General features: G+C 36.2%; 3 protein-coding genes across 3 annotated transcripts; 1 reads left to right on the forward strand and 2 right to left on the reverse strand.

Annotated features, from left to right (window-relative positions):
* Positions 1 to 276: 276 nt before the first annotated feature.
* Positions 277 to 1,502, reverse strand: LOC131162994 (ATP synthase delta chain, chloroplastic). The gene has a single exon (XM_058119656.1). The coding sequence runs from the start codon at positions 1,138 to 1,140 to the stop codon at positions 391 to 393; it is 750 nt and encodes a 249-aa protein (XP_057975639.1). The 5' UTR covers positions 1,141 to 1,502; the 3' UTR covers positions 277 to 390.
* A 1,731-nt stretch (positions 1,503 to 3,233) lies between these two features.
* LOC131162995 (uncharacterized) lies at positions 3,234 to 7,658 on the forward strand. Its single transcript, XM_058119657.1, has 6 exons — positions 3,234 to 3,683; positions 4,448 to 4,580; positions 4,740 to 4,843; positions 5,884 to 6,055; positions 6,157 to 6,297; positions 6,406 to 7,658. The coding sequence occupies exons 1-6, from the start codon at positions 3,634 to 3,636 to the stop codon at positions 7,387 to 7,389; spliced, it is 1,584 nt and encodes a 527-aa protein (XP_057975640.1). The 5' UTR covers positions 3,234 to 3,633; the 3' UTR covers positions 7,390 to 7,658.
* Positions 7,659 to 10,759: 3,101 nt separating this feature from the next.
* On the reverse strand, positions 10,760 to 21,479 carry LOC131162996 (somatic embryogenesis receptor kinase 2). Its single transcript, XM_058119659.1, has 11 exons — positions 20,789 to 21,479; positions 19,488 to 19,620; positions 19,276 to 19,347; positions 15,439 to 15,582; positions 13,855 to 13,926; positions 13,678 to 13,749; positions 13,478 to 13,590; positions 12,983 to 13,114; positions 12,566 to 12,907; positions 11,912 to 12,306; positions 10,760 to 11,316 (listed from the first exon to the last, which is right to left on the reverse strand). The coding sequence occupies exons 1-11, from the start codon at positions 20,880 to 20,882 to the stop codon at positions 11,002 to 11,004; spliced, it is 1,884 nt and encodes a 627-aa protein (XP_057975642.1). The 5' UTR covers positions 20,883 to 21,479; the 3' UTR covers positions 10,760 to 11,001.
* Positions 21,480 to 24,010: the final 2,531 nt, after the last annotated feature.

Below are 24,010 nucleotides of genomic sequence, written 5' to 3' on the forward strand. Positions count from 1 at the left end.
TCATCTTTAAAAAATTTTTAATTAAACAAGTTCAATGATATTGACATCTCTTAAATTCATTTCAAAATAAATTATATTTTTGAATATGATTTGTGTAAATTTCAATGATAATAAAAAATAAATAAAAAAATTCTCCCATACTTTCATACTATCTTTTATTTAAAATTACATGCTCCAACCATGGTAAATTTTCTTTCCCCCCCTCAAAAACTATGCCTCAAGAACAATACAGAGGTTGGGAATTAATCTATAAAGACATTTATAAAGCCTGGAGAATTTTAAAATCAATCAGTTAAAAATTCTTGAAATTTTGAAGCAGCATAATAATATCAAAAACACTTCACAATCTTGACAAAATTACCAAAAAAAATTCCAATTTCAGCTAAACAATCATACAGAGATGTTAACGTCTACATCGAGCTGCGACGCTATTTCCTCGATCTGCTTCTTCACACTCATATCGATCAGCTTCGACGCTGAGCTGCCGTAGCTGATCTTCAATCCAGCGATCAAAGACGGATCAATCACCGTCTTGATCCTCACATTCTTCGCTCCCGTAAGCTTCTGCACCCCCTTCGCTATTTGAGAAAGGTGCTCCGGCTCCAGCTTGACCACCGAGCTCACGACCGCCAGCTCCGTGTCCATCAATTTGTTGTACACCGTCTCGAACTCCTTCACGATCTCTTCAATCAGCTCCGTCCGTTTCATGTCGACCAAGATATTCAGGAAGTTCGCGGTGTGCGGCTGCAGCTTATAGGTCGACGATATCTCCTCGATCATTTCCCGCTTCTTCTCAACGTCGATGACTGGACAGGTAAAGAAGTAGCGGACCTGAGGATCGGAGAGTATGTTCTCGATTTTCTCGATGTCCGCGCTCGTGGCCTCCAGGGCTCCATTCGATACAGCGACGTCGGCGAGGGCGGAGGCGTAGCTTGGTGCGGGGGATTCTGCCATCATCACGCCTCCTCGGCGCTTGGTTTTCCCGGCGTACTTAGCTGTGAGCGTTGGAAGTTTCAGGGAAGGGAAGCTGCCGGAGAAGGAGATTCTTACGCGGTTTTGAGATCGAAGTTTCGCGACGATGCGTGTAGACGGAGGCGACCTGGACTGGAATGTGACCGGGGATTGTTGGAGAGCGGCCATTGTCACTGGCGCGAGCTCGATCGGGTGAAGAGACTGAAGTTCCTTTTTCTCTTTCACGGTGGTTTGAAGGTGAGAGGTTTTTGATGAAAACGAACGGTGAGGATTGCGAAGACTAAAAGGATCGACGGTGAACGTTGACGGATTATCTGAACTCGGAGGAGGATGGCCTCACATCATCCAGAAGACATGAAGTTGCCACGTGGTTTATCTTTTTTTTTTTAAATATATTAAATAATATTTTTTTTGAGAAAATAATTTTCGAATAATAATCTCGCTACTTGGTCAAGTGAGATTTAAACAAATCTCGGACCAAGTAGCGAGATTTGTTATGTATCATACCTAAGATAAACATAGCAAGATTTGTCTTCATATGCATTTAAACCAGATTAGGCCGTTATTTAAATTTCGCTAATTCATGTAGCGAGATTTGTTTAAATCTTACTACACCAAGTAGAGGGATTTGCTGTGCATATGAATTTTTTTTTGTTCTTCTTCATTTATATATTTATTATAATAATGATCAATTAAATAATTTGAGGGAAGTATCATTTATTAATTTAAAGTTTCACATAGAATAATTTATATTTTGTAAATTCTATCTTTTAAAAAAAAGATTTTTAACTTACATAAAACTTAATTTAATTAAGAAATACTATTAAATTATAACGTTAATTTCATAATATAATAAAGATACAAAGCCTTAAATCCAACTAGATAAGGTCAACTATATAAATCATTTTTCATCAATTTATCTGATCGAAGATTAAACAAATTATTATTACTAAAAATGATTTATTTAATCTTCCTTTAGTTATCTAAGTAAAAGATGAAACAAAATACCCACACGGGCATTATGCGGTGGAAAGACATCAGCACGTAAGGAGTATCAAAAGTTCAATTTCAGGTAGATATACTCATGGAACCAACGGTACCTATGGATAGTGAGAATTTACTCTGTAAGCCAGCAGGAACCGTGGATGGTGAAAGTTTGCTCTGTGAACCAGTGGGGACCAAAGATGGTGAGAGTTTTCTGTGAGCCAGCGGAAACCATGAATAGTAATGGAAATGTGTCCCAGGAGTCGGGTTGACCGAACGTCCAACTAATACACGGAAGTTGTGTCCGCATTTCAGATTTTATCTGATCAGCAAGACTTAGGGGGAGGACGATGATCCGTAAATTTAGTGTCACACTAGGGAGTCCGAAAGACTTGTTAGTAACTGGAATTCCTATGTAATAATAAATAAAAAAAATGAAACAAAATAAAATAAAATATAACAAATGAATTAGCAAAAAATTAATTTTATACACCATTAGTATTTGTTTTCTTAATTTTATCTAAAATTTAAAGCACATTCTTATTTCTGATAATATTTGATTTTCAAAAAAAAAAAAAATAATTTATATTTTTCTTTCTTTCAAATAAAATCTTTAATCCACAAATGATTATGAATGAACTTATATACTATTTGCAGTAATAAAAGGTAAACTATTATTTATTTATTTAAAAAAAATGCAATTCTCTATAAAACAAAGATTTTTTATCTAGTATTTTACATTAATGCAACTGAAAATTGGATTGGGATTTGGGAGATTAGCAGCTAGTGAGGTATATAGGTAAGACCTTTCCTTTAGTTGGATTCAGCAAAATAGTTATTTATTTAAATAAGATGAAATATAGTTTAAATTTTGATATGTCATTAAACATCTGTCATAAAGGGATTTTTTCTCTATATACTTTTTTTTTGTAAATTATACAAACAAAAGTTCAAATGCTTGCGTAATTAAAGATATTTAGGTATGTCATTAAGTAACGAGATTTAAATGATAGTCCAATTATATCTAGACGCATGATAAGAAAATCTCATTAGATCAAGTAGCGAGATTTGCTTATATTTTATTTTGAGTGTGATACGTGATAAATCTCGTTACTTGGTCATTTCGAGAATTATTTTTTCAAAAAATGTATTAGTTAATATATTTTAAAGAAAAAAGATAAACCGAGAAAAAACTTGAAGAAATTTTCCAAAATGGGCCAACAGAAGCTGGGCCGACGCCCAACTGCATATCGTATCGAACTCGTTTGGGCCCAATGGATGACGCAGCAGCTGAAATGGGCCGATAAGCAACCCGCGTGAAGGGGACTGTGAATCAAAAGATCCTTGGATCGTAAGCAAAGCTTACGCGGCGTTCGTAATTCGACCAGCGTAATAGCAGAGTAGAGAACACTGCCGAAAAACTTGGGAGGCATGCTCTTCTTGTTGTCTGATGATTCCGATACCCTGCCTTCTATGATTATTCTCTGATTTCCCTAAAATTTGACTTTATAATTAAGGGGAAGATAGGGTTCTCGATCCCCTAAAAAAAATCAGTTTTTTTGGTATAAATAGAGGGAATTAGAATCAGGGATTTTTGTTTCTTTGAATCTGTTTTTTGGTTTTCTTCGTGTTGTTGGAATTAGGGGTTGGTGTAAGTATAGTACCGGTTGTTTGATCATGTCGATGCTGGACGCTTTCTTCAACAAAGGGTTTAAAGCAGCAAAATGGTAACTCTCTCAATTTGATCTTCTTCTTCTTCTTCTTCTTCTAGTTTTGATTTCTTGTTTGTTTATTTTGATTTTTGCCATCATTGTTTTGGTGAGATCGTAAATCGAAACTGGTATCCAATTCATTTAAAGGGATGCTGAAAAATAAAGCGAATCATAATTTTAGGCTTAAAATTCCCCTTATTTAGCATCCTAACTGCGAACTTCATCATGCTCCGCTTAACTGAGCCTATAGCCTTTTTCGCTTAGATGACTTTTAGCTTTCCAATTTTCGCTTTTCGGAAACGACAACATAAAGTCGATATCTATTCATCCTTTCGTTGATTCCGTAACATGTAGCTTGACCGTTCAATTTAGAATTGTGTGGATATAAATAAAATGCAACTCAAAATTGTCTTTTAAGTGTTGTGGTATTCTTCACAATACCTAATCTAGAGGTCAAACTCCTTGTTCCTAATTGCTGCTTCATTTTCTCAGTTTCTCAGGACTCAATGGAAGATATGGTAATTTGGTAAAATGAGCTCGAGTTTTTGATTAATTTGCAATGAGCGCAAGCGCGCCCCCCCCCCCCCCCCCTCCTTTTTTTTCTGTTTATTAAATTGTAATTAATTGAATTTTGTAAATTTGTTTATAGGTCATCAATGCTAATTGTTTGTTAAAAGAAATATGTTAATTTTTTTAAAAAGCTTTCACATTATAGTTTCCTCTTACACATGGAATTTTTATTGTGTTTATGGAGTTCTAATGTGATTCTATACTTGTAGTAAAACAATGCTGAAACTTACAATGCCACGCATAAAGCTGCTGAGAAACAGGAGAGAGATCCAGATAAAGCAGATGCGAAGAGACATTGCCAAGCTTCTTGAGACTGGTCAAGAAGCTACTGCTCGTATTCGGGTTAAACCCCCATTTTCTTTAATATTTTCTTCTCATTGTTTTGCTAAATATAGAAACTCTCAATTATTGTCTTTGAGGTAGAAAGGATGAGCTTCAAAAGTCTTGTAGTTTCCACACTTTATGTGGGGCATAATTATGGGCTTTTCACATTTTTTCCAGGTTGAGCATATTATAAGGGAAGAGAATATGATGGCTGCACAGGAGATACTCGAGCTGTTCTGTGAGCTTATTTCTGTCCGGCTTCCCATCATTGAAACTCAAAGGTTATATGTCAGATAGGAAGCATGTCTATTATATTTAGTTTGGGTTTTTTATTTTTTTTGGTTAGTATTAATGCATTAAATTTTCATTATTGTTCATGGCTCTTAAATTTAGTTGCATAATGCAACTACAATTGAATTCAGAAACAGATGTTGCTTTAGTTAAATTGGATGAAATTACATTTGTATTTACTGATTTATATTGCAATTAAGGAGCGTCCATTACAAATTTTAGAGCTATCTTCATATAAATTTGTGTATGGAACTTTAACAGACCCTTCCTAAGCCTATCATCTAAGTAGAGTAAGTCCCATTGGGATTTGTCTCCTTTTCTTCTTTGCAGTTCAAATGGGCATCCATGAATTTTTATTCTATAAATACTATGTCCTGTCTGGCTTTTCCTGCCTTCCCATTCTGCAACTTGGCAGCTTCTGTTATGCTGTAGTGTGGCATATCATTGGAATGATCCATACAAGTTAGAGAATGAATGATTTTGGAATGATTTATATATATCAGAGGGAGAACATGTACTTTTGAGTCAAGATATGACCATGGAACATGTGAGTTGGTTGGATTTATGTATTTTTTCCATTGTGGACATCTAACCTAGAGTGCTAAGTCTCACAGAGATCTGATGTTGGTTTTCGCATCTTTGTAGTGAACCTTCCATGTATGTACACACAAAGGTTTATCCTACCTTTCTACCTGAATCAAATTGGTGTAATCCCAAGGTTCATGATTTCTGAAAATTTTCTACCTCATAATCTTTTTTGGACATCAAAGGTTCAAGTCACAGAAACAGGCTCTCTAGTGCCAGTCTATATGCCCTCTTGGGATTGTTTTTTGAACTTGGCTGCAGCTCACATTCTTTATTTGTACATGACTGTTACTTATATTTTGCAAAATATTAATTTAGCTTTCATCTTCCTCTTAGTATAGATTTTCCCATAATCTGCTAATTAGTTATGAAAGTATACCAGTTATTAGAGGACAAGTCACCTGACCTTCAGGTGCTGGATGTTTAAACCCTCCATGATGTGCAGGGAATGTCCTCTAGACTTGAAAGAAGCAATATCCAGTGTATGTTTTGCTGCACCAAGGTGTGCAGATCTACCAGAATTGCTGCAGGTTCAAATGCTATTTGTTGGCAAATATGGGAAGGAATTTGTATCAGCTGCGACTGAACTGATGCCAGATTGTGGGGTTAATCGCCAGGTCAAATGACTTAACATGTATTACAGTTGTGAGCATATCTGCCTGTGTATTATACTATAAATATCTTCTGATAATGTTCTTTCTTTGTTTTATAATTGCAGTTAATTGAACTGTTATCAATCCGTGCCCCTGCACCTGATGTGAAACTGAAGCTACTGAAAGAAATTGCAGAAGAGCATGAGTTAGATTGGGATCCAGCTGCCTCCGAAACTGAGTTTTTCAAGCCACATGAGGACTTGCTGGTATGGAATAGCTTTCATTTCCTTCAATCCTCATTTATTTTCATGCTTTACTGTTGTTCTTTAATCCACTCCTGTCTTCATTCTTGACTGTTGTCCTTTCTTTACCAGAATGGCCCAACCCAGTTCAGTGGATCAAAATTGCCACTTCCCAAAGAGAAACATGATGAATTGTTGTACTCTGCTCCAGATCAAGCCTCTGCTGGACAGAAGGATTCTGATACAGGATTTGACCCATTAGAATTCCCTGAAGTTCCCAAGGTAACTTTACAACCAAGCACAGATGCTAGCTCAGTAGCTGAAAGTGTTCGACCTTCAATCCCAACTGCCCCACCTCCTGAAGTTGGTGAAGAATCTGCAGAAAGTTCTGAAGCTACTGAACGACCACCACCTGAGCTGCCCTCAAGACCTGAGTTGGTGCATGAAAGATCTGATGTTGCAGTTGGATCCATGGAGAACAAACAATTTGTTCCATTCATTTCTCCCCCATCGCCATCTCCTGTGCCACTCTCTGTGAGCCAAAGTAATCTGCCACCCTCCCTCTCAAGGACCAAAAGTGAGGCAAGTGTGGATTTGCAGGATGTATTGGCTGCTGCCCATGCTGCTGCTGAAAGTGCTGATCGCGCAGCTGCAGCAGCTCGCTCAGCAGCTAGCCTTGCAGAGGTCAGAATCACTGAACTTATCAAGAAGAAGAATGACTCGGTCTCTGATAGTGTCTGTGAGAACCCATTTCATGGAGAAAGTGCCAATCAATCCATTGATAAAGAGAAGTCACACATGGATCAACAAGACTCCTTAGGTGGATGGGATGGTGTCTCAGATACTCCAGCCTCCCACCAAGTTCATGAAAATGACCAAAGGCCAGAATCTTCAAATCATCCTTCATATGACACAACCAATAATGCGATATTTGATTTGCCTCTACCCAGTGATGGCGCAACTGAACATGGGTCCACTCATCACCAGCCTCAGAGGCTAACTTCAATGGAGGATGAGTACTTCTCATACCCAAACTTGTTTAGATCTCAGGACTCAAATCTTGGATCAGGCGTTCATTCTTTTACAGAAAATACCCGATCCACCCATGAGCTCTAAGCTGGACAATGTATCAGCTGTGCTTTGGCTCTTCTTTTTCCTAGTTGGTGAGTGAATTAAAGTGTGTACAAGGTGCCATATTCAACTTCCTCCCGCAAAACCTTTCTTACGGGCCTCCAATTTATGTGAAATATATGTATGTTGCATCAAGACTATCCAGACTGCTTAGATATTAAGTAAGTCATTCTCTCCGTCCTGTTTGTGTGAAGATAATTTGGAAATTGTATGTATAAAAACTTTACTGCAGGAAATAAAGATTTTTGTTTTTTGTCTGAGCAGTCCAATTTATTTCATATTTGAGATGAAGCTTCGTCACTTTTACGCCTCGAACTTAGATTTAGATTTAGATTAAAAAAAAATAAAAATAGAGACCTTTTGAGATTTTAAAAATTAGTTTTAATTATGTTACAAATCTGCTGTTAGGTATGTCAAAAAGATACAGATTTCTCAGAAAATTTATTTTATTTGTAAAATATAAGAGAAGGTTTGTATTTTTTTTACGAACTACAGGGGAAGGTTTTTGGAATTTTTGAAACTTTAGGTAAGATTTTTAAAGTTTTTGAAATCTAGGGGAGGATCTGTGTGTCTTGTCCGAAATTTTAATATAACTATATATTGCATTTTGTTAAAATTTACATAAATTCAAATTGAGGGTACAATGCAAGTAATTCCTAGGAAGAGAGTGAAGTAGGGTTATAAGACTAGAATAGGTATGCTCATCATGGGAAGCTGGATCCATATGTCCCGCTGGCTTGCTCGTTTGAGCTAGCTGGCTAGATACCTATCATTAGATGCTCCCACTCCTAAAGCAATTCCAAGGGCTTGCCTCGATGTCTTCTTCAGCTATAGCTGGTTCGCCTATAAAACCGTGAGGGAGTTGATGCCCTTGAAGCCCCTTAAAATGCTCTGGATGATTTAGCATAGCAGCCCACTAATCCATAGGATATTGTAATCCTCGAGTGTTTTAACAGATTTTGACAGTTATAAAAGAATTCCTTGAAGTTATAATTTTATAGACAAAAATAATATCTTCCATTAGTCAACAGTTAACTTCACATTAAAAAATAGTTTACATCATGACCTTTTTTTTTATATCGCCAGGTGCCCTCAGCCAGCATCTACCAGATTACCCTGGGATGCAACACAGTCAAGACTATTCCCGCGCCCCATGATACTGGCCCCACAGCACCACGAGGGTGTAAATTCATGAACCTAAGGAAAACTCGAACCCGGGAGGCGTAAAGGCTGACCTCATGAGAGGCACACCCAAAGGACGAGTTACCACCTGAACCAAGCCCTGGGGGTACATCATGACCTTTTTACTCTTTCATTCAATCAACAAAATATAAACACCATTTCAATAATAAATTACCCTACCCTCCGCTGAGCTACACACTTTTAACAAATGGTCAACTCTTCCCCAACAATATTAAAATTGCGCTTGAGCCTCAATTTATAATATAAATTATATGTTAAGTAACGAAAGGATAAAAGATCATTTTATTAATGATGTAAATTTCCTTTTAACATGGAATAATTATTTGGTAGCAGGTTTTTTTTTTTGTGAAGAAAATTATTTTCTCATATTTTTTTAACTATTTAGGTAAATGTCCAGAATTTAGGGAGTATAATATCATCACTCGAAAAATTCAGAAGGTATCGACAACCTAACTGTTCACTCTTTTTAAGGACACGTGTCAGCGACCAAATTTGCCGCGAATGTTTCTTATTTTTCAATGTTTTAAACGAGAACAAACCAAATTTTTTTGGCATCAAGAATGAGCTTAGGTAGTTCAAGCAAATATAGTGGATTGCGTTGGGGGGTACTTTGGAGGCAGGGGTGTTTTTGCAACGATATTAGAAATTGTTGCTTTTGCAATTGGAAATTTATCCTATGCTTTTGCTCATATCCCCCAAAAGTGCCCACGCAAAACTACAGAACTTTTTTGCTTGGGGGCTATTCCTAATATTTGTAGTATTGATGATGTTGAAGAAGATAGCGTCGAGTGGTAGAAAGGGGCTTCAAGGCATATTACAAAAGCTGCCGTTCTGGGGGGCTTATGTGCTCCCTCCAATGCCGATGTGAGTTCGATGCAAAAGCTACCATCTACCCATGTTTGTGGAAATGAAGGACTCTTGAACACTTGCAGCCCAATCAAGATTACGGTTCCAAAATAATTGTCTCTATAGTAAACAAATTCATAAGCAAATAAGAATCAAATAAGGGGAAGGACGCAATTTGTTCACAATTTCTGCATGCAATATTTTGTGTTCAAGAATCTTGGTCTGTTTTAAATTTATACACTACATTACACCTTGTCAAGTGGTTATATGAATTCGGCAGAAGTAAAAACTATACCTTCGCTCACTTTTTTTTATTTCGTACACGACTCTTCTTTAAAACTTATAACTAAGACTCCATTAAAACTTAAAACTAATCGCACTCGATGATTTTTCAAATTGAGGGATGCATTTGTACAAAAGCAAAACTACACCATGGCCCCAAGGTTGCTTGCATAAACAAACTACCCAGATGAGAGGCACTTCTGTGTAAAGACAGGGTTTGCTTCTCCCCCATTCTTCTTTCCTTCAAAATCGAAGTAAAACTTTATCTTATTTTGAAAAATCCTCCCACATTATTAGCGAGCTGTTCTGGTTCCATATAGGGTGGGCTTGTGTGAAGCATTTTCTATATTTAGCATTCCACCTCTTTGGCTAGCAAAGGTTTCTCCAGGTCACAACTGCCCTTCTAAGGTCATCTTATTAAAACCACAGCCCGAGTGTTAAGCCCATTTTGTTATGTAATTCTACTTATCTTGCTTCTTTTTCCTTCCTCTTTCATTCTCTCTTGCACCCATTTTAGCTGTAAATGTACAAACATCCAGTAGACTGGAAAACCAAATTCTCGCATACAGCAGCTTAAAAGAAGGGATATCTGTCACAGTTCTCATCTTGGGTGGACGTGCAGTTTCTCTCATAGGATGGGAAACTTTAAGAACTTTGCCCTCACTGACCATCCACGTACCAACACAAGCACATCTTTTAAAGGCTACAGGCACAAGTAAACCTCCTATCACAAGTTCAAAAGTCATTGCATGAACAGTCGAGCACTAGCTCGGAGTGGCTATCAAAGCAATTCATTTGGTTGCACAAATTGCAGGTCAGAGTCGAGATATCCCAGAACTTCTGCACTGAATATAAAACCAATTAAACAAAAAAAAAAAAAAAGTGTGTACATTTTTGGCAAACATGTTCCATGCAAAAATTATTGAGAAAAAGGACTTCTTTCAAAATGCACACTGGATGTGGTGGATTATGCAAATCTCTCTTCCCTCGTTAGACGAATTAAAGTAGACGTGAACAGGCCAAATACAAAGAGTAAACTGCTGTTAACTGCATTTCTGTGCAAAAACATTGTAGCAAAATCAAACTGCGGAGGATGACATAATTCACTCCTTGACAGACTCATATGCACAAAAAAGTAACAACTAACATGCGGAGCAAGCTTATAGAAGACACAGATGAGAATATTTCAGGAGGAAAGAAGAATAATTTTATAATAAAAAAAATAAATAAAGCTAGTAAATATTTTTGCTCCTTACTTTGACAAGGTCACCTTGGACCAGATAACTCAACAGCATGTAAATTGTCTGTTGAGTCAACAATCCAATCAGAATTCGGGTGAGGGGCTAGCTCCACCTCATGGCGGAGAACTTCCACCTTCTGCCATTCATCCCACTTCTCTGCCAAGCCATCCCCTTCCAACATTCTCACCACCTCTGACATCTTAGGTCGGTCCATTGGGGAACCTTGGGTGCAGAGCAGTGCAACCTGGATTAGCTGCTCTACCTCAGCTTCTATGTAATTGTTCTGGAGGTCAGGATCAACCAGCATTTCTAACTTCTTCTCTTTCAAAAGCCCTTTGACCTGAGATACAATGCAATTATTTCAGACGTTTAAAACTTACGTGCTTCAAAAGAGTGAAAATTGGGAAGCTCTATGATTCAAATGCTCATTCAACATTGGCAGATTACAACTCACAGCCATTTGTCTGGCATGGGATTTGTCAGATACTTATAAAACCTCTCTCAGCCCAGTTTACTTCCAAAACAAATAAATTAATAAAGAACTCTCATTTTAACATTAACAGTTCCCTCATAATTAGCAAGAGCTTGCAAATAAAGCAAAGAATCCGACTTTAAAAAGAGATTTGTTACATTAAAAAAGGAGTTGAGCCTCCTAAAATATTGATATTTCTTCTCATTTCTCTCCATTTTTTTTTTTAAACAATTGACCAAATAACATGAATATAACTAGCCATTTAACCAATAATCACATGGTTATTATACAACCCTTATCACTAGTCTGCAGAGAAGTATATTGACAATGACTTAATAATTGGCATGCGTATCCTGCTTGGTCAAGCTTTGCCTATTCTATTAGGCTATTAGCTATACGTGATGAAACTGGCTGAGAAGAGTAAGTTCACCAAAATGTTTGAAAGACAATTTTAAAGACATACCCAGTCGAGCAACATGACATCATCATCATTAGCCAGCCGTGCAAGATCAAATGCCCTCTGTCCAGTAATCAACTCCAGAAGCATAATCCCATAACCAAAAACATCAGTCTTCTCTGAAGACTTCCCTGTAGAGAGGTATTCTGGAGCTATATGCCCAATCGTACCTCGTACAGCTGTAGTGACATGGGTATCCTTGTAGTCCATAAGTTTAGCTAATCCAAAGTCCCCAACAACAGCCTCAAACTCCTCATCCAACAAAATATTTGCTGCTTTCACATCACGGTGAATAATCTTTGGATCACAATGATCATGCAAATAAGAAAGCCCCCTTGCAGATCCCAAAGCAATTCGCTTGCGTGTTGGCCAGTCAAGAGGGAGTTGAGAAGGGTGGCGTTCTACAAGAATGCATAAATAGGTTACTTAGTCACTCAATGCAAGGTCTTATGCAATTTTTGCAGTACACCTTTTGCACGATCTTGCAATTTGCAAGGCATTATAGATTTTTATTTTAAATGCAAATATAGGTAAATGAAAGGCAGGCAGGATTATATGTTAATTCCAGATATGAAACTCCAACCAACGCAAGAAAGATATTGCACACGCAAAAGCAGCAGACAAATAATTTAAAATGTGTAAAATGGAAGCAAGCTTGACCTCTTAAGCATGAAGCAACACTTCCATTAGCCATATAGGGATAAACAAGTAATCGTTCAGTTGGTGTCATGCAAAAGCCACGTAGCCGAAGGAGATTCCGATGCACAGCCATGCTTATCATCTCTACTTCTGTTTGAAATTGCAGCTCCCCACCAGGAGTACGCTCTTCCTTCAGTCTTTTTACTGCCACCAGTGAACCATCGGCTAATCGTCCTTTGTACACCTTACCAAATCCACCTCTTCCCAGAATGTTTTTATTGCTAAAACTATCTGTTGCAACTTGTAATTCTCGCAGTGAGAACCTTTTAAGCTGCCCCAGATGTACCTCTGGATCCTCCTCGGCTGCAAAGAGATGTAAATAAGTTGATAATCAATCAAACAATATGTTATACAGCAATTTTATATTAAATTACTAACCCGGCACATCAAAGAAATATTCTTGTGGTTTCCTGCGACGCCACCAAGCAAATGCAAGCGCTGGAGCAGCAAACAGCAAAGCAGCCCCAGCAGCCACCCCTCCAGCAATTGCTCCAGTATCACTATTCCCTCCTGAAATTCCATTCAAAAAATTAAAATAATCCTGTGCAATCCCTGTTCCCAAATGTGTACCAACACACATGTAACAAATATCTCCATAGCATTTGATCTGGTCAGTAGTGTTTCGAAAAGACTGGATGTGATCAAAGCAACTACTCCTGTATTTGAATGGAGAGGCCCAAGGTTCCCTAATACCTATAGGTTTGTTCATGTGATAAAGGCACATGAAAATCCTCTTATATCATCTCTTTGAAGCTCTAACATCCTAAATCAGGACAAAACAGATTTAGAATAGGGGACCAATAAGGGCTGGAGCTAAAGACACTGTGAGTGAGAAAACCACCAAGTTAGCAACCTCAACAACAGGAAAATTACCTGGCAAAGAAACAGGGGGTGGAGGGACAAATGGAGGCGGCGGAGAAAATGGAGGAGATCCTGGGCAAGGTCGCCCAGTAACAGGGCCACACAAACCCATATTATTAGCAAAACTGCAAAATGGAAATAAGCTATGAGCACAAACGCATAAATCAGAGGTAGTCAGTCTATAAAAACAGTCCAGTTTATTAGCAAGAAACCTGATGGGAGTGAATAGTGAAAAAGAGCCATTGTCAGGAACCACCCCTGACAGATGGTTGTTTGATAGATCCCTGCATTCCAAATGTGAGGTGAAATGTCACAATTCCACAAGCCTCCTACACACGCATGCATGGATAATTCTTCATGAATGAAACTGAGATAAAGTGGGTACTTACAACACTTGCAGAGATGTGATATTTGTCAAAGACATAGGAATAGAACCCGTCAAGCTGTTGTTGTTAAGCCGACTATCCTTACACACACATTCAAAGACGAAATAATTTTAAAATCCAAAGTCACAACACATTAAACAAACTAAAATCACAAGCATACATGAGGATAGATACAGTTAACCATAACAAGCCCTAAAATACTATTTAGGGCATCTGGAACATTTCATATTGTTGAATCAATAGGTTACTTTTTGAGCTGGTTTCAGCCCAAAATTTTCTATGTAAGGAACCTGGCCATTAATCTTGTGCATTATTTTCCCAAAAGGATAAATTCTCCCTTCCTTTGCTTGAATAGATTATAGTAAATACGAAAAAGGCAATCCAGTTATTGACAGTATAGTATGTTTACAACCCTTTCATTTTGTTATTCTCTGATATCATCATAATCACAGCTCAAATACACAACAATAATATATATCAAGAAAGATTTAAAATAATCCTCTTTTGTTTTTCTAGTAGTGTAACATTAGAATAACTATTTATAAAGGTATAATATAAAGAAGCTAATTTTAATATGCATTTCCCCCCTATTGCAGAGTAATTACAAAAAGTGAATGCAGCCCTATGACAAATTTCAAACAGCTGACTATTTGTGAGAATAATGCAAAATGCAATTACAGTAATTTCCGGCTTCCAATAGCCAAGACTTTTTTTATTATGAAGTAGGACAATGATCATGACAATTTATGATCATTGTCATCGTCATCGTCATCGTCATCGTCATTACCACCACTGCCACTGCTACTATTATTATTATTTGGTTCAATAGGAGGACCACTGGGCCCGGATAATGAGTATCACCCATTCTCCAATCCCCCACTCCCCCATCCCATCTAAGAATTTTAATATGAAATCTCATGGTACTGTTGAGCTGTCCCTGGGCGATAAATTCCTAAAACTAGGGAAACTTAAAAGGGAATTTTCTGAAACATAACTGCTTAAAATTTTAACTCTCTCACACACACGCACACACTCGCTCGCAAAAGAACTGGTTTTGATAGAAAATGGAAGTGTTCTCCACAACATTAATGCAACACTTTTTTTTTTTTCTCTATATTTCAGAAACGAAAAACCAAAAAAAAAAAAAATGCTGCCTGTTTTCACCAGGGAAAACAAACGTGCACACAGGCAGCATTTTCATTGGAAATTTTGCAAGCTTTCAATTTTCCATTTCACAGAAACATAACAATGTGCTTTCATCTTGTCCCTCGTTAAAAATAAAAGGAGAAATAGGGTTGCATAACTGTTGAAAAATAAGAGAAAAAGGAAATAATCAAACTCCAAACTAATCAATTGATCCACCACACCAAACTAGCCCTACCACACAGCAGAATCAAACTCCCACTGCAATGCTTAGTACTTTCTCCACAACCAGCTCTTCTAAAGTCATCACCATCATCTTGTTGTGCACAAATTAATGTATGGAATTCACAAGTGAAACTAGAATTATTTAAAAGCAACAAGAGAAAGAAGATAACGATCTAATGATAATAGTAAAGAAGTCAGAGGAAGGATGGGTATACGCACAGGAAGCGCAATTTTGACAGCTTGCCCAATGAGTCTGGGATGGGACCAGTAAAATTGTTCAGGTACAGATCCAAGCTCACCAAGCTGGTCAGATTCCCAAGATCACTAGGAATTTGTCCGCTTATGTTATTACTGTAAAGTTCCCTGTTGTCAACAGAAAGATGAGTTTTTGCATGTGAGAAGCTTCACCTCAGTTATGAGACATTGAGGTCGAAAATCATAAGACTACCATCTGGAGCACATTTGTATGAACATATACATAAAGTGTTTAGTCATTCCTAGTAATGTAGAAATCAGTACAAGGCAGAACCTAAACATTTGATCTATAAATTTGTGATGTTTCTTTTATAAATATTTGAACCATCAATGTAAAAATACCACATGGTCATCACCAATTAAGATTCCAAGGTACAGTAAAAGTAAATTCTCAGATGCATTGCTTGTTTTGCATTTACTGCCAAGGTTGATAAATTATTGTGTTTAAATGCAGCTATTAATATTGTTAAACATTCATAATTTCACTACTTCATCTTAAATTCAATACTAATCCATCTCCATATCTCTTTCCATCACTCTATCCCTTATCAGGGAAAAAAAAATACTTTTGCTTGAAGGATTATCATATCACAAGGGGTAAGGAGAACTCAGGAGAAACAAAGGAGATGGAGAGGAGTGCTATATGGTTTACAATCCCCTAATAAAATTTGTATAGAATATCCCTAAATAATAGTAGTATATGGTACCCAGTGATTACAGAAAGCTCAAAATGCAAATTTAGTGAATTTAATGAATAACACAACAGAAGAGTGAAATCCGCTATACATAAGATGTATTTAAGTGATAATTAAGGCCACTGATGTGCAATGGTTTAAGATTCCTCTTCATCTAAATATTTTGACAACCTTTTTATATCTATTTCAAATTCTGAAACCAACTATAAGATTAAATCATGAGTCTCATGAATTTGCAGAATAATGCATGCACACTTGTTCATTCTTCACCTGATAATTTGCACTAATTCATTACTCCATGAGGCTTCAAAATACAAAAAATCAATGTAACAATGGGGCAACCAGCACTTCATGAAGCAAGATGATAAGCCAGCTACAAGTTATATGTCTAGGTTTAAAAAATATGAAAAGTATGAAATTTTTTTTAAAAAAATCATGCAATGAATTTAATCATCATTCATTTATAATTTAAGACATTTTCCTTGCACTACAATAGTGAAAATATTGCATGCAAAAGAAGTAGACCAGCAAAAGACATGATGTTAAGGTTATTTATCTTTATGAAATATAAGCCAATTAGTATGAAGTAAACTGTCACCAATTTACCATCATCGGTCTGTAGTTATAGACAAGCACACCTATCCATATAAATAGATATTATAATGCTAAACAGGGATAAATTTCTATTACGACAAGCAGCTCAATCTGGAGATAAAGGTGAGCAAAGCTAAATATGCGATTACTTGATTTTCCTCCAAGGCCTTGTATTATCGGCTCTACAGCCCCTAACATATCACCAGTGATTCCATATTATTGTCTACATTTACTGCAACTTCTACTAGCTGTATTGTGAGTCTGTGACCTCAAAAATGTAATATTTCTTATGTCCCTGCAATTGATACAGCTAATCTTTATTCTTTTTTTTTTTTTTTTGCCAAGCAAGATACAGCTAATCTTAGTACCAATTTATAGTTGCCTTTCTTTTTATTGTACCAAATCTTCCTTCCAATTAAAGATCACAAGTCAAGTAATTCACTTTCTTAATTGCTCTATTTCTTTCTTTCTTTCTTATGGCATATTTTAGGATATAAAGGCAGAGGACGATTGAAGGGGAGCATGAGTCTGGTTGTCTTTATTACCAAGATGATGACGTGGTGGCTTGCACAGCACTTCAAAGTTTGTTATCCCATTTCAATGGCCTTGTCATCTAGGTCATCCATCAAGATGTCTTTTCCAACTTTGAGAAGTTCTCAGTTTAAACTCTTAAGAGTGTGAAATCATGTTTGTTAGGAAAACATCGTAGATTGTATTTTCCTCCTCAAGAAGCCAGTTAGGCATTAAGTTTGTTTCATTTGATCCAATCTAATAACTGGGTTTATGAAGAACTCCTCCATGGAGCTAAATACACACAACATAGCAGTCAGAAAAAAAAGGAATGAAAATACAGGAACAATATAAATTCACTCTATCAAATTTAACCGTGCTAAGAGTTTATCTGCATGCTAACTTCAGTAATACTTGGTATCAACTCTTCTATGTCTAGTTTCTGGCTATTGATAAATGTATTGGTTGTTTGACATGCACCTGAGGCATATTTCAGTTCATTGGAATAAAAAGCCAAGGATGAATTAAGAAAAAACGAAATTCTTCATAATAATCAATATTTTAGAAGGCTCAATCAAGGTGAGCCTCAAGCAAGGCATGCCTAAAACACCTAGAGGCTCAATCCAAAATGCCAAATCCCAAAAAAGCTAACGCATTACATGCTAAGGCTTATGAATTAATACAAAAAACACACCTTTTATGCCTTTTTAATTGAGGTTTGCACATTTTGGGCATGTGATCTAGAGTTAGATTTAGCCAAAAATTTTAATTCTGTGTATGAGCTGATTTCTAAAATTCTTGAACATCAACCTTTATAAAATAATTGAGAGTTCTATCTTAGATTGCGAAAATAGTTTGAGCTTTGTAATGTTATAACTATCTTTTGTCATGATTTATGTAATAAATTCAAGTTTGTAATTTTTGAATGTCCAACAAGGAATCTGCAAATTATACCTGATTTTTTTTTACATTATATTTGTGATTTTCTTAATTTTTTTATTTGTAGAATATATGTAGTTTATTTACATATTTTTACCTAAAAATAAAATTCTCAAAAGGCTTGCCTCTTAAGGGTTAGAACGTCTCCCATTACGCCTTCACCTTTTAAAACACTGATAATAATTGAAGGTTCCAGCTGATGTACCTGGCAAAACTTCCTAAAGAGTTATGTAAGCATTGGCTCAATAAATATTTAAGAACACAACAATGATTTTTCTTTTTCTTTTGAGGGAGTGAAAATGAGAGGCAGTTATTAGATTACATGTTTAAATTTTAGCTGGGTAAATTTGTATGGCAGTAATACTTCCTGTGCCTTCCAACCACGCACAACCTATTCAACCACTAGATTTTTAAGGATTAATCTTTAGACCGTCTAGTTCCTCCATTTCTTTATTATACACAAAATTTTTAAATTCTAGTCATTTTTCCATCCAGACAACCCTTCTTGCATGACAACCTCAGGAAGAAACCAACAAACATAGAAAAAGTTGGACGATAATCAATGATTACAAAATTAAGTAATTAGGTACAAACTTTCAAAAATAAATGAAGAAAGAACCAATGCACAAATCTCCCGTTCCACATTGGTGGTGTTTTGAGAGCAAGAGCGATGCAAAAAGCAGGATTAATACAGAGATGGATTTCAGATTTAAAAAACAAAAATCAAAATCTCAAAAGAAACTGGTGGTCATTTTAAGCACAGGAAGTTCTTTAGCTTTAAGAATGTACCTCACCAAAAAACTTAAGCTCTTGGCAACATCTGACAAACCCATTATTGAGGCATTATAAATAGAGGATAATAATGAAATGAATACATTTTCACATGCTGAGTAAATTGTAGAGTGGATGTGTACTATCAACAGCCAAAGAAAAATGAAATATAACATTTCATGAATTAAAAAAAGAAAAAAAAAAAAAAGAAGCCAAAATAGTATCAGTGCTAACCGCTACAACAACAAAGTCAACAGCGAACCAAATTTCATGGCACAAAAGCATGACTTACAAGTACTGCAAATTTTTAAGCAGGCCAAGCTGTGGTACCAGTTGACCAGATAAAGCTGCATTTCCAAGATCACTAAAAAAAGGAAGAAAGTATCAAAAAAAATAACCTTCATAAAAAAAATTAAAAATAAAAATAAAAAATGAATAAAGCTTCAGAAGGTTAAATCATACATATGTAAATGGAAGTCTTGGCAATTGGGTCAAGCTACTTACACTCTTATAACACTATTATCATTGTTGCATGTAACATGAAACCAAGTGCAAGGATTGACAAGTGTAGGATCCCAACTTTGAAGGACATTATTAGGATCATCTAAGTTGGTCCTTAGAGTATGCAAAGCATCACCTGTAGTAAGATGAGAATTTGCAAAGAAAAAAATTAGAACCTGCACATAAACTATTAGGCACTCCAAACAGTGATAAGAATTTAAAATACAATCTAAAGCTGCAACTAGGCAGATTACATGGAACAACATAATTTGCATTGGCACAAGCAACAGCAACACCCATTCAACAAACAATGAGATAAAGCTACACAAAGAAAATAAACATCTATAACAACTACCAATTTCATAAAAGTTAAAAGGGAAGTTCACAAAAGAATGTGCCTCACAAACAGCTAGAACTCAGCTCATTTAGGAGCTTCTTCAAGATGTTTCAACAGCCAATCACCACAGTCGAGCATAATAATGAAGGCCATTATAGACTCAGTTACAAAGGATCGTGATTCTGTGAACATATAATTAGAGCAAGTGCTTAAACATTCTTTACTTTCACATATCTTCATTCAGTACAGCAATGTAAACACAGAGAAACCAACAGAACAACACTTCCCTTGTAGCTGCTCCCTCTAAAATAAAAATCATGCCTTTCCTTTCTTGGTAAGTCTCTCATAATTCCCCTCAACAGCCATTACTGTCTCCTAATACTAACCCACCCCTCCCCCCATGGCCCAAGCCTTTTTTCTTTTTTTTTAAGGAGTAAACGACCAAAGATCAACTTCAGCAATTAAGAAATTATTAATATGAACTAAACCAATTGGCAGGTACTAGGTAAAGAACTTGTCCCACATGCGTTCCCATGCCTCCCAATGTTGGAATTGAAGTTTTGATAATAGCAATCAAGAGTTTGTCTGAGAATCTTTCCAGGAAACGAGAATGCTGTGCAATTAAAATCCTCAAGAAATCATGATGGAGGTAGGGTGCAACCATGGTGTCAAATACATTCCAAATCCCCAACCCCATGGATAGAAGGCAAAACCAAAGAGAATGAATATTCAATAATATTATCCGTAACTCAATAAAATCCACTAATGCATTTTCCACAATCCAAACAAAATAAAATAAACAACCATCTAGGCAGCCAATTCAAGATTCCCGTCACCTCAGTAAGGACCGAGGACCCCAAGACTGAAATTTGCAGTAACAAGGATCCAAGTCCAACAAATACAGAGAGAAAGAGGTAAAAAGCAACAACAATTCACGTACACACGACGCAGGCAAGCATAAACAAACCTTCCATGTTAGCAGATATCCACCTCAGTTGGTGAAACAGCATGATCATACAGAGCAGAATTGAAGTCCCCACCACCCGCTCCATGACTTCCATTCTTCCCCCCCTTGAGCTACTACATCCACTTCGTCAGATCCAACTTTACCAAGCTAAACCCAAACACAGAATACGAAAACCCTCAACCCCAAAACCCTAGCTTCCAAAACTCATCCAGAAACGGCCCAAATCTCCACCATTATAATCCAAAAAACCATCGACAAGATCACAATCAAAAGCTGATCTCATCAGAACACACAACAGAGCGCCGCAAAAAGGCACAAATCTACCAAATTCCCCCAGCAATCAACATCCATCGTAACTTTCTGCCCTCCCTTTTTATCAACATTCCCCTGTACTCTCTCTCTCTCTCTCTCTCTCTCTTTATTGGGTGCTGGACTGGGCGAGAGCCCTTAAGCAAGGCCTGGCGTGCGGGGGTTTCAGCTGCCCCGACGGTGCTGCCCGCTGCCCGATCCACGGTCAAAACGCCTTCGCGCTACATCTCCGAAAGCGACATGACCCCGTTGCAGTCAATGTGGGTCCCACGATTTGCCACCTCAGATTCGCCCTCCGTCCTCCATCGCCGTCCACTTTTTTGGCGTTACGGTACGGACCGCTGCGTTCCCCCCCCGGTCCGCCACGTACGACGTCGTAGCCCAAAACTGGCTGAGCCGGTAAGTGGTCAGAACTCCACCTTATTTTAAACCTTTATAAATTTATTTATTTAATTATTTCTCACTCAAAATCCTTAATTGTGTAATTAAAGTATTATTTTATATTTAAATAAAAAATATGGTGAAGTACAAAGTAGCAAACATGGGGTGGATTAAAATCCATCTTTCCTCTTATGCTTTGGTTCATTTTTACATTCTTCACCTAAGAATTTACAGCTAATTCACTAAATTATATTTGTTATTACCATTAAATTTGTTACCCATATTACTCAAGTAAAAAAAAATTACATTCTTTCTTATTTCCCCCGGCGTTAGGCTAATTAAATTATAATGGGTGAAAAATATTATTAAAAAAATGGTAAGTGAGTAAAATGTATTTAACCCAAAAAAGAGATATTAATAAAGAAAACAAATATTTTTTTTAATTGTTCCATAGTTGTTGTTCACCAATCTTGGAGACCACTTGAAAATGAAACCATTCAATACTTTTCTTTCAACAATAAGAATTTGATCATTAGTAAAAACCAAGTAAAATAAAAGTCAACTTCCATGTATTTCAAATATAATAGAAAAATGCTTAAGAATATTATTCTTGACTCCACAATGAATCACATCCAAATCTCAATTTTGATCCTTTGACTTTGTTGATTTCTTTTCAACCTTGGGATTGCATCAAAATCAAAACTTTAGTCATTTGAGTTACTTATAATAACAATAATGATAGCAATTATTATTATTTATCTAGTTACTTCTTTTAATATTTTTTAAATAGTGTTTGGGTTTATAAATTTTGATATTTGAATTTATATTTTTGTGAATTTGGATGAAAGTTCATATTTATTTATTTATTGTGTTGTATTTTGTATAGATTTGAACAACCTCAAAGAAAAATCTTCCTTTATATCAAATATAAATATTATATACGATCAAAATGTCCAATATAGATTATGAATTATATAGATAGTCATAAGCCCTGCACAATTAGACAAATCCTTAGAAAATTTTTGGGCCAAAATACAAATCCAATTGAATTTGTAGTAGAGCTGTAAGAAAATAAGATTAGGAAACCTCTAGATTAGGGGTGACAAAACGGGCTAGTAAGTCGGGTTAAATGGGTAGTGGTTAAATGAGTTTTGGTTTGGGTTGACCCGTTTATTAACAGGTGATTAACATATAAATTCAAACCCACCCATTTAATGAACGGGTCATAAACGGATACTCATTAAGCATTTGTTTAAAAATATAATTTTTTTTTAAAATTTTTTTTAAACATTTCATCTAAGTTGACTTACTTTTTTAAAAAAAACACTCTTTTATTTTATTTATTATTATATTGACTATAAAACATAAAATTTAGAAAGATATTGTAAAAGATGCAAAAAAATAAATAGAGACAAGACAAAAATTTTACGTGGTTCGGTTATGCCTACTCCACAGACGGATGGTATAACGATCTCAAAATTTTTATTCATATTTTTTTCCTTCATATTATATATATATAGTAACTGTTCTAATACCCTCTGCTATGAAACTCAGGTCTTAGCAGGCACCAGGGTAATCCTGTATATAATATTCATACCTACACAGCGGAAACTTAAACCATACATCCATACATACTATACAATACCAGAGTTAAATACATTCAGACCATAATCACATAAAACAACTCCCTCCAGTATCACCTATCCCAAAAATACAAAATTTAGTCACAAACTCACCCTAAAACCAGGGCTATCAAAAAATCACTCTATCTGTGAGCCTGATCTGCGAGCCTAACTGGCTCACCTGAAAAATGGTAAAATAATAGGATGAGACAACGCTTATTAAGTGGAAATATGCTATTACTCATGTGTGGCGACCGAGTCGTAAAACTATAATAATAGTATGTAAAACTGCATGATATAGTAAATTTGTAAAACATATATATCACATGTATAGTAGCTTAAAATATATATATATATATATATATATATATATATATATATATCATTTGAACTTTCTATCATTTATACTGCTAATATCATACTATATACAACAAAAGCCGTAAAACTGTATACATATACATAACTGTGTTTTATCCCTGGAACTCTGTATGTCATGATTTGACCCCTCGTGATAGGGTTGTGCGACCCGTAGGCGGGACTTAACCTGGTTGGCCCTCCAAGAAAGTCACTATACTCTACACTACCTCAGTCCGGCCAAATTGCATACTCTCCTAAGCGCAGGACTGGTTGCTACCTCAACAAACTGGCCCCCTTAACCCAGCGAACTGGGGAGCTGCATACTCTCCAAGCACAGTTGACAGTATCCACACACTATCTAAGACATGTGGTTGCCCTCTATCTGTATTAACATTAGTACCGTACTCTGTATTCTGTATCTGTACTATATCTGTTTGTAACCTTTCCACAAGAATCTGATACTATATATATACATACTATACTTTTTCTACTGTTTTCATTATATTTCCAAAATAACCATAACACTATATTTCTGTACTATAAATATTGTAAT

The sequence above is a fragment of the Malania oleifera genome, chromosome 8 (assembly GCF_029873635.1).
Source record: "Malania oleifera isolate guangnan ecotype guangnan chromosome 8, ASM2987363v1, whole genome shotgun sequence".
NCBI classification, from domain to species: Eukaryota; Viridiplantae; Streptophyta; class Magnoliopsida; order Santalales; family Ximeniaceae; genus Malania; species Malania oleifera.